General features: G+C 41.5%; 2 protein-coding genes across 2 annotated transcripts; both read right to left on the bottom strand.

Annotated features, from left to right (window-relative positions):
• Nucleotides 1-573: 573 nt before the first annotated feature.
• On the bottom strand, nt 574-9,045 carry vstm4a (V-set and transmembrane domain containing 4a). Its single transcript, XM_082557410.1, has 8 exons — nt 8,891-9,045; nt 7,256-7,708; nt 4,749-4,802; nt 4,552-4,659; nt 4,401-4,434; nt 3,999-4,147; nt 3,504-3,571; nt 574-1,126 (listed from the first exon to the last, which is right to left on the bottom strand). Exons 1-8 carry the CDS (start codon nt 8,937-8,939, stop codon nt 974-976), a joined length of 1,068 nt encoding a protein of 355 aa, XP_082413536.1. The 5' UTR covers nt 8,940-9,045; the 3' UTR covers nt 574-973.
• A 1,183-nt stretch (nt 9,046-10,228) lies between these two features.
• cUnh10orf71 (chromosome Un C10orf71 homolog) lies at nt 10,229-15,970 on the bottom strand. Its single transcript, XM_082557807.1, has one exon. It carries the CDS (start codon nt 15,540-15,542, stop codon nt 11,076-11,078), a length of 4,467 nt encoding a protein of 1,488 aa, XP_082413933.1. The 5' UTR covers nt 15,543-15,970; the 3' UTR covers nt 10,229-11,075.
• Between the last annotated feature and the right edge of the window lie 442 nt (nt 15,971-16,412).

Below are 16,412 nucleotides of genomic sequence, written 5' to 3'. Positions count from 1 at the left end.
AACAACACAAAATATCTTCCATGCCGTTACACCAGCAGCAGCAAACTCGAATCATTGATCCAAGACGGGATGAAGACATCCCACCAAATTCTGAGTCTTCTATCTAAATGTCGCAGGACAAATTGAGACTCATGAGACCAGGCAACTTTCTTCAAATCTTCTGTTGTGCAATTTTGGTTAGCCCCTATGAATTGCAGCCTCAGTTTCCTGTTCATAGCCAACAGGAGTGGCTGCTTCATCATTCAGAAACGCTTTTCTGTGCACCTTAGTGTGAAGCAGTCTGTCTGTTCTCCAAACTCAACAAGGCATTTTGACCACCTTTTTTTTTCCCCCTCTCTTAGCCGTTCTCTGTAAACCCTAGAGACAGTTGAATGGTTTCAATCTTGTGTAACTTTCATCATTAGACGCAGAAAGGACATTTCCCAACTTTGAAAGATTATCAAACATTCCTGTTATGTTTGTATATGTGTCTAAAATTTCCAGATTCGTAAGCAAACTGGAATCCACCCTTCTTTAGAGAAAAGATGCACTTAAAAACTGTATTTACAGAAATCAAACACTGTACTCTTTAGCATCTCTTAATATGATGTATTAGTACTGTAATCATAAATGCATTTCAAAACTGACTTTTACAATGCCTTATTACACTGCGGTAAGAGAGCCTGGACAACAGTTTCTTCCCACACAGTCTCCTGAGTTTATAAAGAATAGTTAACGGTAAGAGCATTCTATAAACATCTGGCTCACAGGCCAGTGATGCCAACAAACAAAGAAACAAAGTTATGAGACCCGAAGCTGCTGTGCTGGAACTGAACACAGCAAGCACAAGCCTCCCATTTACCCACACATGACATTCTTGCATCCAAAAAAGAAAACCAATGTCATACTAACAGTTCATAAATATAGTCCTTCGGCTGCTGCACGGTTCCGATCGGAGAGCTGGATCTCTGCAGGAGGTACCAAGCTTACATGTTTACAGGTATTTCTCCTGGAAGAGGATCTGAGCATAGACTGTGTCGGGGCTGGAGGGTGTGGGGTCGGGGGTGGAAGGGACCGGGGGCTCCTGTCTTGGTCGGACAAGCTCCAGCTCTGCATATGTCAGGCTTTCTTCCTGTGATATTCGAGGCTAGAGGAGAGAGGAATTGGATAAAAGTAAGTTCAGCTACAAAAAAAGAATTGCTGCAGTATATACAGTGGGGCAAAAAAGTATTTAGTCAGCCACCGATTGTGCAAGTTCCCCCACTTAAAGTGATGACAGAGGTCAGTAATTTGCACCAGAGGTACACTTCAACTGTGAGAGACAGAATGTGAAAAAAAAAATCCATGAATCCACATGGTAGGATTTGTAAAGAATTTATTCGTAAATCAGGGTGGAAAATAAGTATTTGGTCAATAACAAAAATACAACTCAATACTTTGTAACATAACCTTTGTTGGCAATAACAGAGGTCAAACGTTTACTATAGGTCTTTACCAGGTTTGCACACACAGTAGCTGGTATTTTGGCCCATTCCTCCATGCAGATCTTCTCGAGAGCAGTGATGTTTTGGGGCTGTCGCCGAGCAACACGGACTTTCAACTTCCGCCACAGATTTTCTATGGGGTTGAGGTCTGGAGACTGGCTAGGCCACTCCAGGACTTTCAAATGCGTAAGAAGCATTTGAAAGAGCCACTCCTTTGTTGCCCGGGCGGTGTGTTTTGGATCATTGTCATGTTGGAAGACCCAGCCTCATTTCATCTTCAAAGTTCTCACTGATGGAAGGAGGTTTTGGCTCAAAATCTCACGATACATGGCCCCATTCATTCTGTCCTTAACACGGATCAGTCGTCCTGTCCCCTTGGCAGAAAAACAGCCCCATAGCATGATGTTTCCACCCCCATGCTTCACAGTAGGTATGGTGTTCTTGGGATGCAACTCAGTATTCTTGTTCCTCCAAACACGACGAGTTGAGTTTATACCAAAAAGTTCTACTTTGGTTTCATCTGACCACATGACATTCTCCCAATCCTCTGCTGTATCATCCATGTGCTCTCTGGCAAACTTCAGATGGGCCTGGACATGCACTGGCTTCAGCAGCGGAACACGTCTGGCACTGCGGGATTTGATTCCCTGCCGTTGTAGTGTGTTACTGATGGTGACCTTTGTTACTTTGGTCCCAGCTCTCTGCAGGTCATTCACCAGGTCCCCCCGTGTGGTTCTGGGATCTTTGCTCACCGTTCTCATGATCATTTTGACCCCACGGGATGAGATCTTGCGTGGAGCCCCAGATCGAGGGAGATTATCAGTGGTCTTGTATGTCTTCCATTTTCTGATGATTGCTCCCACAGTTGATTTTTTCACACTAAGTTGCTTGCCTATTGTAGATTCACTCTTCCCAGTCTGGTGCAGGTCTACAATACTTTTCCTGGTGTCCTTCAAAAGCTCTTTGGTCTTGGCCATGGCGGAGTTTGGAGTCTGACTGTTTGAGGCTGTGGACAGGTGTCTTTTATACAGATGATGAGTTCAAACAGGTGCCATTCATACAGGTAACGAGTGGGGGACAGAAAAGCTTCTTACAGAAGACGTTACAGGTCTGTGAGAGCCAGAGATTTTCCTTGTTTGAGGTGACCAAATACTTATTTTCCACCCTAATTTACAAATAAATTCTTTACAAATCCTACCATGTGAATTCATGGATTTTTTTTTTTTTCCACATTCTGTCTCTCACAGTTGAAGTGTACCTCTGGTGCAAATTACTGACCTCTGTCTTCATTTTAAGTGGGGGAACTTGCACAATCGGTGGCTGACTAAATACTTTTTTGCCCCACTGTATGTGCAACAATTTCAGAATTTACAACTGGGAAAAACAGTCACAGACAACTGTAACTGTCAGCATTTCATCTTGTCAGCAAATTGTAGTTTTTGTCAACTTCCATGGTAAACATCTTTTCTGTTTCCCAGCAGCAGAATCTGTGTACATTGTTTTCAGGACCTCTTGGAACATTTAGTTTACCCGGAAAACATTTGGTACAACAGGAGCCCTATCCAAAATCCTCAGATCCTCCTGGCTGCACTAATCTAATCAGCATGTTCGTGCTAAAGAAAAGCTCACATCTCCAGTGCTTCGTTTCAGTACAAAATTACAAGAACGCCATTAGACGAAATACTGATGATGCTTAGTTTGAGTAGTTTTCTTCTGTACACACTTGTTTGACACTTTTATTGAAGATATAAAACCAATGAAGCACTATAAATAAATAATTGTGTTTCAGAAGCAATAAAGCTAAATAGAATTATCAAGCTCATAACTGAATGAAGACATGGCAATAAACTGCTGTAGACAATCATGCAGTCGTGAGACAAATTCCCTCTTGCATGCATCTCAATAACAACTGTGCTCACGGGAAAAAATCTTTTCGAAACATTAAGAAATACATTCTAAAGGTATTAAGTACCTATGTTTCATAACTGATCTTCATAGTTTTAGTTCACATAGGTTTTGTGCTTGAAGGAAGAGACTTACAGTGGCAGATCTCCTTGGCTGAGTCTTCAACCTTCTGGGCTTTCGAGGTCTCTTTGCAGCAACGGGCACTGAAAACGGAGACAACCTTAATTGACTCAAAATAGCAGCCAGGAGGAATGAACTGGCAAGTATTAAATTGTGGTTGAAGTCAAAATTGTCCTTCACAAGCACTTTGTGTTAAACCTAATCACAGTGTTGTTTAAAAACGGATGTAAATGCTTTCTTCTGCTGTTTTCAGTGACAGTGTTCATTTAATTCGTAACACACTAGGCAGGAATTTCACATTCTCTGACTGTTTTTGTGCAAGCTTAATTCCTGCTTTTCTGCTTGCTGACAATTTACTGTAATTTACTGTTCTTTGCCAAATTCCTGCTCTTGGGGCTAGGGCCTCTCACGCCACTCTGTGACTCTGGTACCTCTAGTATGTTTCATCTTAGGTTTAAAAGCTGAAACCTTTATATTTTACTTTGTGAAGGACTCTGCAGGACATTTTACCTTTGGCTGGTATGTGCAGTGGAGGCTCTTCAGGTAGCTTAGGTGGCGCTACTGCTTGTGTTCGGTTGGTTTTCTGTCTCATGTCTCTCCTTTGTGCGCTTGGGGAGGAACTGGAGCAACTACTAGAGCTTGTTACAGTCTCTCCTGAGCTGTAAGGAGTAGATAAAGTTGATCTTAATTTATATTAAAGCTAAAAATGCTCTTTTAAAAATGTGTAAATAAATAGACATTTAAAAATACTTCTGAAGCTCAACATAATGTTTGTTTGTTTTGCATATATATATATATATATATATATATATATATATAATTAATTGGCAAATACTGTGTTTGTCCACACACACACACACACACACACACTCCCCCAGCTTTCTGATTTCTAAATAAAGAGCATACTAGTACCTGCTTTCTGGACATTTGACCAGAGGGTAACTGGCTGTAGAGAAAGAAGCAATAAAGACAAACATTTGATGTGATGGTTTGTTTTAGATACAAAAGTGGGAAACATAAAGCTATAAATCTACGGTTGCTTTGGGAAAACAAGTGGTTTTACATTTGAGCCTGTGTCTTCTGTAGAAGTACTGGCAGATTAGGACGAGAGTGAATAGGAAGATGGACAGCAGGCCCAGTGAGCAGATCAGCACAGCACACAGATACACATCTAAAAACAGAGACATCAGAATAGAATAAGCTTTATTTAAGCAAGATGTGTAAATGAGACAGAATTAGGAATAGAGCTGAGAACAGTACCTGCAAACAAAAGCCACAATCCTTCACGTCTACCATCCTCGGGTGTAAAGTGCACTGTAGAAACAGACAGTTTAAAATGTCATCAGAAACTGTACATAAAAGATGGAAACTGTGCCCAGACTGAGTATCTTTATATTTGTTGATGTCTGAGGGCTGTGGCCCTGTACAACAAACCCCAGTGGTTCTTGGAAATATCCAAACCACTGTCATAAAGGGAGAGTCTGCTTCACCATCAGCCAAACACAACATTAACACACACACACACACATATATCAGCTGTGTTGCTGTTCTTGGACCATGTTTGGGGGTTCCCCATTGTTCCACATATCAGCTATCAACAGTGTTCTCTTTGTCCTTATTAACTAAGGAAAAAAACAACAAGGGAGCTGTCACTGATTTTGTACAGGTCAGGGGTATTTAGGGAGAGGTTGAGGAGAGTGAAGACTGTCTCTGCTCTCCATAATGAGATTTTAATATGACTTTTCCACACAGGTTGATGCATATTGTAAGATATTAACTCTAATTGACTTTTAGCCTGTTTCCAGACCACTGAACTAAATGCAAAATTGTCAATGTGTCTTCACTGTTCTGTTTCAGTAACACATAATTAATGTGCAACACTGTGGGTTAGGGAATATTTCTAGGATGGAAAAAAGGTATAAAAAGTAAATAATCATGTTTTTGTTCTTCTTGAAATGGAAGATTTTTTTTTTCACAAATATTTTTCCATTTCATCAAATATAACAGCTTGTTTTTAAAAATGCTCTTACCACATGCTATCTTTGCCATGAATATAACTTTCTTTTAAGACTAATAAAGGTGTGATGGGCCAGGCTATCATGTCTTTGCACTGTTAAGCTAAGATAAAGACTTGTGAAGCAGGCAAACTTTACCAGTCTTGTTCACCAGACAAGGCGACAGTTACAATTGGCTGGAATCTGGGCTGAGGTTAACCACCAGTTAAACCGCACATCTGATGAGAGCAAACACACTGAGGTCACCAGCTTCTCTGTAAGGGAGCTATTAAATGTAAACGCTCACTAAAAATGTTTCTACATCATACCAATAGTGATACGTTTATGTGAAATGTAAATACCCTATACCCCTGTTACACCATCAGGTCCAGATTTAGGCTTATCTGAGGTCTTTCAGCTGTGAAGGTAAATGTGGAAAACAAATTACCAACCACTGAAACTGGCAGCTCAGTGAACTTGAACACAGTGTCTAGAAAGTTTACCAGTTTAGAAAATCAGCACAAAGCAATCAAACTTTCTTATTAAAGGTCTGAAGCTGGGAACTAGATATAAAGAAGAGGTTGGAGTTTTGTGAATGAAAGTGGTCCATTGACCTCTTTAGGGTGTAGTCTTTGCTCTATGCCCTGCAGACTGAGATCTGCAGACTAAGGGGTTCCCTCAATATAATTTTTTTCCCTCTTTGTTTACCCTCATAATGTCAGGTCTTCTGTTTCTGGTTCTGTGGTCAATGCATGGCGGAGATGCCTGAGGTTGTGTGGCTTCCTTAGTGGGACATTGCCCTGAATATAGGGCAGGGCGTTGTCAGGCTCTGTCTGACTCGAACCTCTGCGCTTTTCTTGCGTAAAACTATTGAAAGGTAAACTGAGTCACACACGGCCTCCTCAAAGTGTGGCAAAGCCTCATAAATCTCTAGTAAACCCCTTCACCCAGTGCATCTCACCGATGATCGGTCCAGTGTGTTGCACAGATAAAAATAAATATTGAAGAAATATTTATTACTTCATGTGATTTAAATGATTTCTTAACAGGTTTCTCTTTGTTTTGTTTGTTGATTTCTGCAAGACCATTGGCACACACTGAATAAGCTGCAACTAAACTCTCCAGTATTTTTTTTTTTTTTTCCTGAGGCTTGCATAAAAGTAAACCCAAAATGCTGACATCAGAGTTTTTGAACCCTGCCAGCTCAACAACACCCTACCTTTTACTCCTTACACGCACACAGGCAGGGATTTTGTTAAGTGTGGTTTGGCTGTGTGAGCTCATTGTTTTGAGATGGAAATGCCAGAGGACTGGGGTCGCACTCAAACATATAGGCATGACCGTCTGCAAATATTGCAAGTTTAAGTTAGAGGACACATTTCTACACAATCTTTGTTTCTTAGTAGAAGAAAATCGTGGCCCTTCCTTAATTTGGTTGTTTTTATTTCCAGATAACTTGGTCGACATTTTTACTAAAACGAATGTGGGCTAAGGGAATTCTTTGAAAAATAGCAGTCTGAAAATATTCTTTTTAATTATCTCCTGAAACAGTTTTATAGTTTTAATATGCAAATAAACAAACGGATCATCAGCTTAAATAAAGGTATTCATATACATATGATTACATGTGTATATGAATACAGAACAATAACTAGGAACATTGACAAGTCTCAAGTCCTCAATTCTCAGCATCCACCTCATAAGTCAGATGAGTCCATGGGTCTGTATTTTAAGAAATATGGCACAGAGATGTGAGGGAATACATCTTTTTACCTGTCATCTGTGTGGTGCTGGTACCATTGGAAGTGATTCTCCATATGTCTCTGTGTTTGCGGATCTCCTGAACTTTACAGCTGTAAAAACCCTGGTCCGACCCAGTCACGCTGAGAATCCGCAACTGGTACACCTCTCCCTCCGTTTTCTCGTGCAGATGAAACTTTGGTTGTGGGAAACGGTAGGTGTAGTTCCCATACAGCTTCCTTCTCCTTAAGCCCATCTTTACAATCAGAAACTGCGGGTGGTCGAGTACGGGAGGAGAGTTGGGTGGAAGGGAAGCAGGAGGCACAGGAGTAGGAGCGGTTAGAGGAGAGAAGAACCAGTGAAGAATCAGGACACTCGTGGTCCTCTTCCTTTGAGATACCAGACAGGACAGTGTCAGGTTGTCGTTCTCTGTTGCCAAGACGACAGGCCCAGGGGTCACTGTCACATTAAGAGCATGGCATACCTCTGTTGACAAAAAAAACCACAAACGCTTTTGGTTATATATGCACAAATGTATACAGCTTTCATTTTAATTCGATTTTGTACATATATCATTTAGTTTCAATCTACTCAGTATGTTCCTTTTCCAAAATGTCTGCTTCTGTTACTGTGTAATACTTTCCGAGTAAGATATCTAGGTAAATGTGTGTCAGAATAAAACTAAATCAAACCATAAGCCTCACAGAATGCTTATATGACTCAATCCTTCTTTCGAAATTAGTAATAAACGAGTTAAAAGTTTGTCTGCTGTCACAGCTTCAAACAATCACTGGTTCTATTTGTGCATCTTCCCATGATTGTATGTGTATTCACTCTCTTTTAGCAAGGAAGCGTAAAAGCACTGCGAAAGAAACAGCTAAAGTATGACTTTACTTTCTTGGATGTGCTCTTGGTTTAGTCTGCTGTGAGCCAGGGCAGAGACAAAGGGGTCTGGACACAATATGTGTGACCAGACAGGCAAAGAATAGCTACAGGTGGGAAACATTCATCCTCGGTATGGAACAACCCAGAACAGGCAAGGAGAAACATGGAAGGATAACAGGGACCATCTGGTCTTCCATGCTGCTTTTGCTTAATTTTTTCTTTTCTTTTCTTTCTTTCTTTTTTTTTTTTTTGGTCTTGTTTGTTGGGGAATCTCCCTTAGGCTCTCTGGGGCTTGTCTAACACTATTTAATGTGGCAACAAAAGCAGCTGAAGTACTTCAAACAACATTATGCACAGCTGAAAAAAAAATATAGGACATAAAACACGAGTTGTAAGTCTGCTTCACAGCAGTTTTTAGGACACAAATTATATGTAAAAACTATACTGAGGTTTTCTCTGATCACAGACAACAAACCACCCTAACGCCACAACTGGTTGGTTTTTTTTCTCTTTTTTTTTGTAAACAACTTTTCTGCACCACACTATTAACACAATAACAAATGCACTAGCAAATTGTGATTATTTTAGATATGATGACCTCTAGATGCTAACTGTAGTTGTATGCTTTCTATTATTTCCTTACCAAAGGTCCATAATGCACTGAAACTTTGACGATGGTGTGTGATGACAGCTCAAGTTACAACTCAAACACATATTGCCTCTTTTACGCCTGCTTGCTCACTTTCTCATTGCTGTATGCTGCGGTAAAGAAGGCACACTTACCTGTGACCAGAGCCTTAGTCAGGACAAGGATCACTACAGAGAAGTACATTTTCCACAGTCAGTGAATCCATAAACCCAGACAACTGCACAGCAACTTACACAAGCAGCTACATTCAAAACAGAGCCTGACTGCACAACCCACCAGAGCCCTTACCCACCATTAACTCTTCTCCTCTTTCTCCTCTTTTCTGTGTAATATGAAACAGTAAAGGCTCTGTTCCCACTTAGAAACTCCCACTCTCTCCCAGTACTCTCTGCCTCCCTCTCCCTGTGGCTGTCTCTCTCACTCTCTTTCTCTTGTGTGTCCTGCAAAACGTAGGAAATGTCATTTCCTGTGTTCTGAGTGTGTCCTGGACCGTGGCCCAAAACCCCCAGAACTCCAAAGTGATGGTCAAGTCTCGTGGTTTGTGTGCACGCGTGTGTGTGACATTGTGTGCAGTTCTAAGAAGCATACACAGTAAACTGCTGAAAATGCATTTCCATCACCTCAGTCACCAGGAATAATGCTCATCTTGCATCTCGGAGTAAAGGCCAAATGCTGATGTTTATTTGTGTGAGGTTCATATTTTTGTGTATGTATGCATGTGTTTATGCATTTATGTTGAGGCACATTTGTCCCCGTGTGTGTGTGTGTGTCTGTGCTGGGACCTCTCCCAGCTGCTGGACAGAGTGGCATGGGTTTGTCTCTGGCTGTGGTTGTCAGACTGTCCCAGTGGTATGAAGCCTGCTGCTTTATTGGGCAGGCTAAACTGCTGAGGCAGGGCTTCTGCTGGCGCTTTGAGCTCTGCCAAAGCCAAATGGAATTACACAACAGATTTAACCCTTAGTCGTATGTAGTGTTCTCTTAAGAGGAACTGAGTCTGTGGGAATCTACTGGTTTGTTTGTTTGTTTGTTTGTTTGGTTTTTTTTTTAAAAAACAGACAGCTGTAATATAAGGTTAAGCCACAGTACAAGTTTTATAAATTGAGGATCATGTGTTAAAATGATACTTCTGATTTTGACTTCTTAACAAAATCTTGTGTTCAGGGTTTCCTTCAGGTTTTTCTCTTCCCAGGTCTTAAGTTCAGGTCTTTGCTCCAGCAGATGAAGCACTCTGCTCTGCCCCACAGTGGTCAAAGCAGGTTACTGCTTCTCAGGGGATCAGCTGTATGGTTATGTTAAACTGGAGAGTATAGGCATGCATTCTCACCACAGCACCGTACATTTAATTGGAGTGTGTGGATCAAGGGAAATAAAAGAAGGCACATTTTCACACTCTCGTGGGTATAATATTAAAAGATTTAAACATTTGGATTGCTTCATACAGTAAAAAGGACACAAAATAAATGCCATCAACAAAGTGTTATTTTCCTTTATCTCTCAGGACATATTACTGCACATTACAATAGCACATTGTAATTGTCTTATGCAATCATAAAAAGACTCTTCATTTTGAATCACTCAGGCCCAGGGTACATTTCAGAAGTCAGAACAAGATGTCATTATATTACATTATATTATGGTTGTAAAATAAAATCAGCCTCTTGCATGAACCTTTTTATCTTTTCCTTTTGGGTTATTTCTAACTTTTACAAAGAGGTTTAAAATACACCGTGATGAGAAATTATTAATCGATTATTATCTGATTCAGCCCATTTCACGCTACTGTTTCACAGCAACCAAACAATTTTTACAAACATTCAGCTATAAAAATAGACTACTGTATGATATTAATTCTTAAAAACAGCAACAGCCACATCACCATTTTTTCACTTCATACATGGCTGAATTAAAAAACTATGCTTCTGAATCTCAAAATCTCCAATTTGTGCTTAAAGGTAAAGCAGGCTTGTCAGTAGCAAAAGTTTTTCCAAACAACTTTTGATATACCGTATGATATATAATAAAATGCAGTTAGGTTGAACAGGCAGTGCTAATGACACTGTTTACACAAGAAGCATAGCTTAGCTTCTCACATTCAAAGTCAAATGGAATGGTGAACTCTGTAAAACAAGTAAATCAACAGCGAATCTCCAAAAGCAGAAACAATATAACAGTTTGCTATAGAGACTTATTAAAACTACAAACCAAAAACATTCTGAGACTATTTTCACTTGAAAAAGTCATTTGCAACCACTTAAAATCATGTATATTATGATCCATTCACTCTTTACTTTATTAAATATTTAATATCAGTTTTTACTCTCACCAATCAGACACCTCCATAAAGTCCTCCAGTTCACTCATAGCTATTATATCACGAGGATTATATTGCGAGTGGGCTGAGTTATCATTTTCACAAACTGAGCTTCCTGCAAGCTGGCTGTTTGTGTCACACTCTGGGAACGACTCATATGAGCCATGTGTGCTGTAAATTGTGTTATATGTTTTGTCTTTGTCATTAACCGTGTCCATGTACGGGGTCTTCTCTGGACTGTAGCGATGCCCTTCAGAGTTTTGTCCCAGTTCAAAAGCCTGATGTCCAGGCTGCTGGTTCTGGTGGAGAGTTGCAGGAACCTGCGACTTGTTGGGATGCAGGGAATTGATACTTGCAGGCTGGTAGTGTTGGGGATAACCGTGGGACCCTTGATAAAGCACAAAGGGTTTGCCAGCAGGAAAAGTCTGGGAGAAGGGCTGTTGCTGGGACTTGATCTGCATCTCAGGCTGTGGGCATGTTTGCTGGGGTTGAGGTTGTGAGATGCTCTTGCCAGACTCGCGCACATTCAGTTGGATATACTTTCCTGTCTGTGGGTCAAAGAAAGTCTTCTTTTTCACTTGAACAGGCAGGTCCACTACAAAATACTGACCAGAACCGGGGTCTTGCAGCACCTTGCGCTGGGTCAGAGGGTAGGCCTGGGGATAGCTTGACTCTACATGATACTGTGTCACTGGAGCTGGGTGGTGGGCTTGGTGGAAAGTGGGAGAAGAGGGAACATGAGCAACAGTCTTAGGAGCAGCAGTATGGGAAGCAGGGCCAGTAGCATAATGAGACACACCAGGGAGGGAAACGGCGGCAGTATGAGGGATAGAAATAGGACCAGTGGCATGAGGGGAAGCGTGGAAAGAGTGGTGTTCTGTATGGGTGGAAGGCAAGCTGGACCCTGACACAGGAGCATTAGCAAGGGAGACAGGTGAGGAAAAATGAGGGGAAGCCATAGCATGGCGATTAGAGGATCGTACCTCAGTGGATGAAGAGGAACGAATAGTGGAGACATCTTTCTCAACTCCAGAAAGGCTGTCTGCGCCAACTTTGGACAACTCTTTCTTCATTCTCCGGGTAGTTAGCCTTTGAGCCCTCCGTAGGGCTTTCTCGCTCTTTGGGGGAACAGCTGGAGGCTTGCCCAAAGAACGGGACACATCACTGCTGAAGCTACATGCTGATTCTGGTCTCTCGTAGTCATAAAGACCTCGTATGTCTGCAAGGTCTCCTGCACTGGTGGCAAAACTTTCCACATCTTCAGACATATTGCTGATAAGAGAGCGTGAGTCATCTTCCTCCATAGCAATGCTTCTCCTGGAATAGGGCCTATAATGAGGGATAGGGGCTGAGTGATCCTGTGGTGAAGATGCTGACTGGAAAGTTGAAGATTCACTGACAGCAGTGAGTCTATTTAAACCTGTGTGATGCTGGACAGGAGTTCCAGCACTGTGTCTTATTTTCTCCTGTCCTTCCTCTCTTTTCTCTAATCCCCTGTCACTGGGTGAACCCACCCGGACATCGTCTCCAAAGCTCTTATAGAATCGTGGCTTAACCGATTTGGTGGAAGCGGAACCTCTGAAGGTGTTGTCCTTTACTCTGAACATTAAGGGCTTGACTCCTAGAGCAGGTGAGGAAGTGTTGGATCGGGGCAGAGATGGAGCTGGAGATGCAGGGGCATGGGGTCTATAAGATCTCGTGTGGGACCCGTGGGACTCAGTTGACTCATTTTCTGATAGATTGTTTCTTTGTTGGGAGGGTGAAGGGGAGCATAGTTGCCTTTCTCTTTGTTTTGTCTCTGATTCTGTTGAAGTAATGGCATAGTACTGGAGAGCATCCACCTGTGCTACTCTTTTTTCCTCTCTCCGATTATCTCTCACCTTCTCACTGTCAGCTGTTACCTTTTCTTCTTCCCTCTTGTTAGCCTTGATGTTATTCTCTCTTTGAGCTAGCATGCCTTCTTTTTCCACTCTCATCTCATTTTTCAGTGCTTCTTGGCTGTTTTCATGAAGTTTAGGTCTCTCGTTGGCTTGCTTTTCTTCCTTTATGATGTTTACTCTTTCTACAGCTCTCATTTCTGCCTCCCCTGTTTGAGTTCTCATCCATTCTTCCTTTTTCTGCCTTTGTCTCTTTTGCTCTTCCATTTGTATCTGTTCAATCCTTTCCTCTTCTGAAATATGCAAAACTTTATCTCCTTCTCTTGGTTTTCTTTTATTGTCTGCCTCAGTATTGGCAAGTATCTTCTCCTCAATCTGTCGTTGTTCCTCAATCAAAGCTGCTTTCCTCTGTTGAATCTCCTGAAATGCTCTCCTTTGTTGCTCTCTTTGAGCTACTCTCATCTGTAGCTCTTCTTCTGCAGCTCTCTGTAGCTTTTCTTGTGTAGTTTTCCTCTGTTGCTCTTCTTGTGCAGCTCTTCTTTTCAGTTCTTCGGCAGCCCTTTGTTTTTCTTGTGCTACTCTCAGTTGCTCTTCATGCACAGCTCTTCTTTGTTGCTCGTCTTGTGCAGCTCTCCTTTGTTGCTCTTCTTGTACAGCTCTTCTCTGTTGCTCTTCTTGTGCAGCTCTCCTTTGTTGCTCTTCTTGTGCAGCTCTCCTTTGTTGCTCTTCTTGTGCAGCTCTCCTTTGTTGCTCTTCTTGTGCAGCTCTTCTTTGTTGCTCTTCTTGTACAGCTCTTTTCTGTTGCTCGTCTTGTGCAGCTCTCCTTTGTTGCTCTTCTTGTGCAGCTCTTTTTTGTTGCTCGTCTTGTGCAGCTCTCCTTTGTTGCTCTTCTTCTGCAGCTCTTTTCTGTTGCTTTTCTTGTGCAGCTCTCCTTTGTTGCTCTTCTTGTGCAGCTCTCCTTTGTTGCTCTTCTTGTGCAGCTCTCCTTTGTTGCTCTTCTTGTGCAGCTCTTTTCTGTTGCTCGTCTTGTGCAGCTCTCCTTTGTTGCTCTTCTTCTGCAGCTCTTTTCTGTTGCTTTTCTTGTGCAGCTTTCATTTGTTGCTCTTCTTGTGCAGCTCTTCTTGTAAGGTCTTCAGCAACCCACTGTTTTTCTTCTTGTGCCATTCTTAGTTGCTCTTCATGCACAGCTCTTCTCTGTTGCTCTTCTTGTGCAGCTCTCCTTTGTTGCTCTTCTTGTGCAGCTCTTCTCTTCAGTTCTTCTTCAACCCTCTGTTTTTCTTCTTGTGCTATTGTTTGATGCTCTTCATACACAGCTCTTCTCTGTTGCTCTTCTTGTGCAGCTCTCCTTTGTTGCTCTTCTTGTGCAGCTCTCCTTTGTTGCTCTTCTTGTACAGCTCTCCTTTGATGCGCTTCTTGTGCAGCTCTTCTTTTCAGTTCTTCTGCAGCTCTCTGTTTTTCTTCTTGTGCTCTTCTTAGTTGCTCTTCTTGCACAGCTCTTTTTTGTTGCTCTTCATACACAGCTCTTCTTTGTTGCTCTTCTTGTGCAGCTCTTTTTTGCTGCTCTTCTTGTGCAGCTCTTTTTTGCTGCTCTTCTTGTGCAGCTTTTCTTTGTTGCTCTTCTTGTGCAGCTCTTTTTTGCTGCTCTTCATACACAGCTCTTCTTTGTTGCTCTTCTTGTGCAGCTTTTCTTTGTTGCTCTTCTTGTGCAGCTCTTTTTTGCTGCTCTTCTTGTGCAGCTTTCCTCTGTTGCTCTTCTTGTGCAGCTCTCTGTTGCTCCTCTATTCTTCTGTTCTTCTTTTCCTCAATTTCTTTCATTCTCACTTTTTCTTCTCTTTGTTCTGCTCTAATATCCTCTTCTTTCTGTTTGAATTTTGTTTCTTCATCTGATCTCTCTGCTTCCCTCTGCTTCTCTCGCCTCTCCTTGATCTTAATAGCTACGGCTTCACGCTCTTTTGCTCTCCTCTCCTCTTCTCTCTGAGTGGCTCTCCTCTCTTCTTCAGCCAGAGAAGCTCTACTCTCATCCAATATATGCTTTATTTTCATGTCTTCTTCTCTTTTTATCTCTTCAGACATGAATGCTTGCTCTTCTTCTAATTGTTTTTTCGTACGCTGCTGCTTTGCTATGATTATTCCATGCTGAGTTTCAAGACTTTCTTCTTTTAGTTTTTCTGTCCTCTCATCGTCAGTCTTAGGCCCCAGGTCTTTATTTTGATGTTTTTCAAATCTCCCATCTTGCATTTGTTGGGTAAAATTTTCTTTCCTGTTGCGCATTTGCTCCATGGTTGGATGTAGAGAGTCGTTAACTACAAAAGATGATGTTGCTGGTTGCAAAGAATGACTATTTGGCTGACAAACGGTTTGATCTTCTTGGTATCCCTTTTGGGAGCCAGCTTCAGATATTTGTATTGTCTGAGTTTTTGGTGAATGGTTCCTTTCTTTGTGTTGGGTATATTTTGCTGCATTGTCTGCCGGGCTTTTCTTCACTTTGGAATCTTGTCTTTCTTTTTCTCCCAGTTTGAACATCCCTGTTCTTTGATGCTCTTTGTCTGTGATGGGAAATACTAGTAGTTTGGGTACTTTATTCACCTTAGCACTCATTTCTGTCTTATCTGGCAAACTTTTCTCTTTTACAGAGTTCTCATGTGGGTCAGTAGTAAACACAGGACGTCTGCTATGACGGGTCTGTATTAGTGGAAAGAATCCTTCCTTTTTGTTGGGTGGGTATTCCTGAAAAGTATTTGCTTCTCTGTCCTCTGAAACAATTACTTTTAACCTTGCATAGTCTGCAATTGCTGATATCTCTGGTGTTGTGGATAGCTTTCCTTTTGGTTTTGTTTTAACTTCAGGTTTTTCTTGAAATGTGCTCTCCCTTGCTGGGAATGAATTTCTTGAACTTTGTCTTTCGGTTGCCGATACAGTGGAGTGGTTCTCAGTTTGTTTTCTAATGTGATTAGCTTGTTCTGCCTTAGCATTTTCATTATTATTCCATCTCTTCCTAGATCTGTCTGTCTGTTTTGATTCTAGCTTATCTTCTGCGTCCCAATTTTTCCTTTTAGCATCTTCATCTTGAACTGTACTTGAATCGGTTGTTTTTCTTTTACTTTGATCCACAGTGAACACAAAGGCTTCAATCTTTCCTTCATTGTGTGTTTCATTGCTGGCAGCTGTTCTGTTTGGTGGTAACCCTGGAAGTCCCCTTCCCTCTGATGCATCTCTATCAGTTTTGCTATTGTACTGTGGCTCATTACTGGTTTCTGTTATCCCTTGTACTTGAAAGTAGTCTCCATTTGCTTGTTGTTCACTTGATTCACCCACCAGTTCCTCACATTTCTTTACTTTTTCAAGCTCTTCATTCTCAGATTGAGTATTCTCGCTTGTTGCATTGTTGCTATTCTGTTGATTGCTAAATTTCAGCGAATCAGACAGTTTTATAACACTGGACAGCACATGTGTGTCATCAGAACTAGA

Source organism: Aulonocara stuartgranti, assembly GCF_965226115.1.
Source record: "Aulonocara stuartgranti genome assembly, chromosome: 13".
NCBI lineage: Eukaryota > Metazoa > Chordata > Actinopteri > Cichliformes > Cichlidae > Aulonocara > Aulonocara stuartgranti.
This window is presented reverse-complemented; position numbering and strand designations above follow the sequence as displayed.

What these genes read in the sequence shown, in the direction of transcription:
- vstm4a (XM_082557410.1), bottom strand. Translation starts at nt 8,939, where the DNA reads ATGTACTTCTCTGTAGTGATCCTTGTCCTGACTAAGGCTCTGGTCACA. An exon ending in CAGCACCACACAGATGACAG is followed by an intron (nt 4,803 to 7,255) that starts GTAAAAAGATGT and finishes CTGTTTCTACAG; the next exon opens with TGCACTTTACACCCGAGGAT. An exon ending in ACTGCACATACCAGCCAAAG is followed by an intron (nt 3,572 to 3,998) that starts GTAAAATGTCCT and finishes CTCCGTTTTCAG; the next exon opens with TGCCCGTTGCTGCAAAGAGA.
- cUnh10orf71 (XM_082557807.1), bottom strand. Translation starts at nt 15,542, where the DNA reads ATGAGTGCTAAGGTGAATAAAGTACCCAAACTACTAGTATTTCCCATC.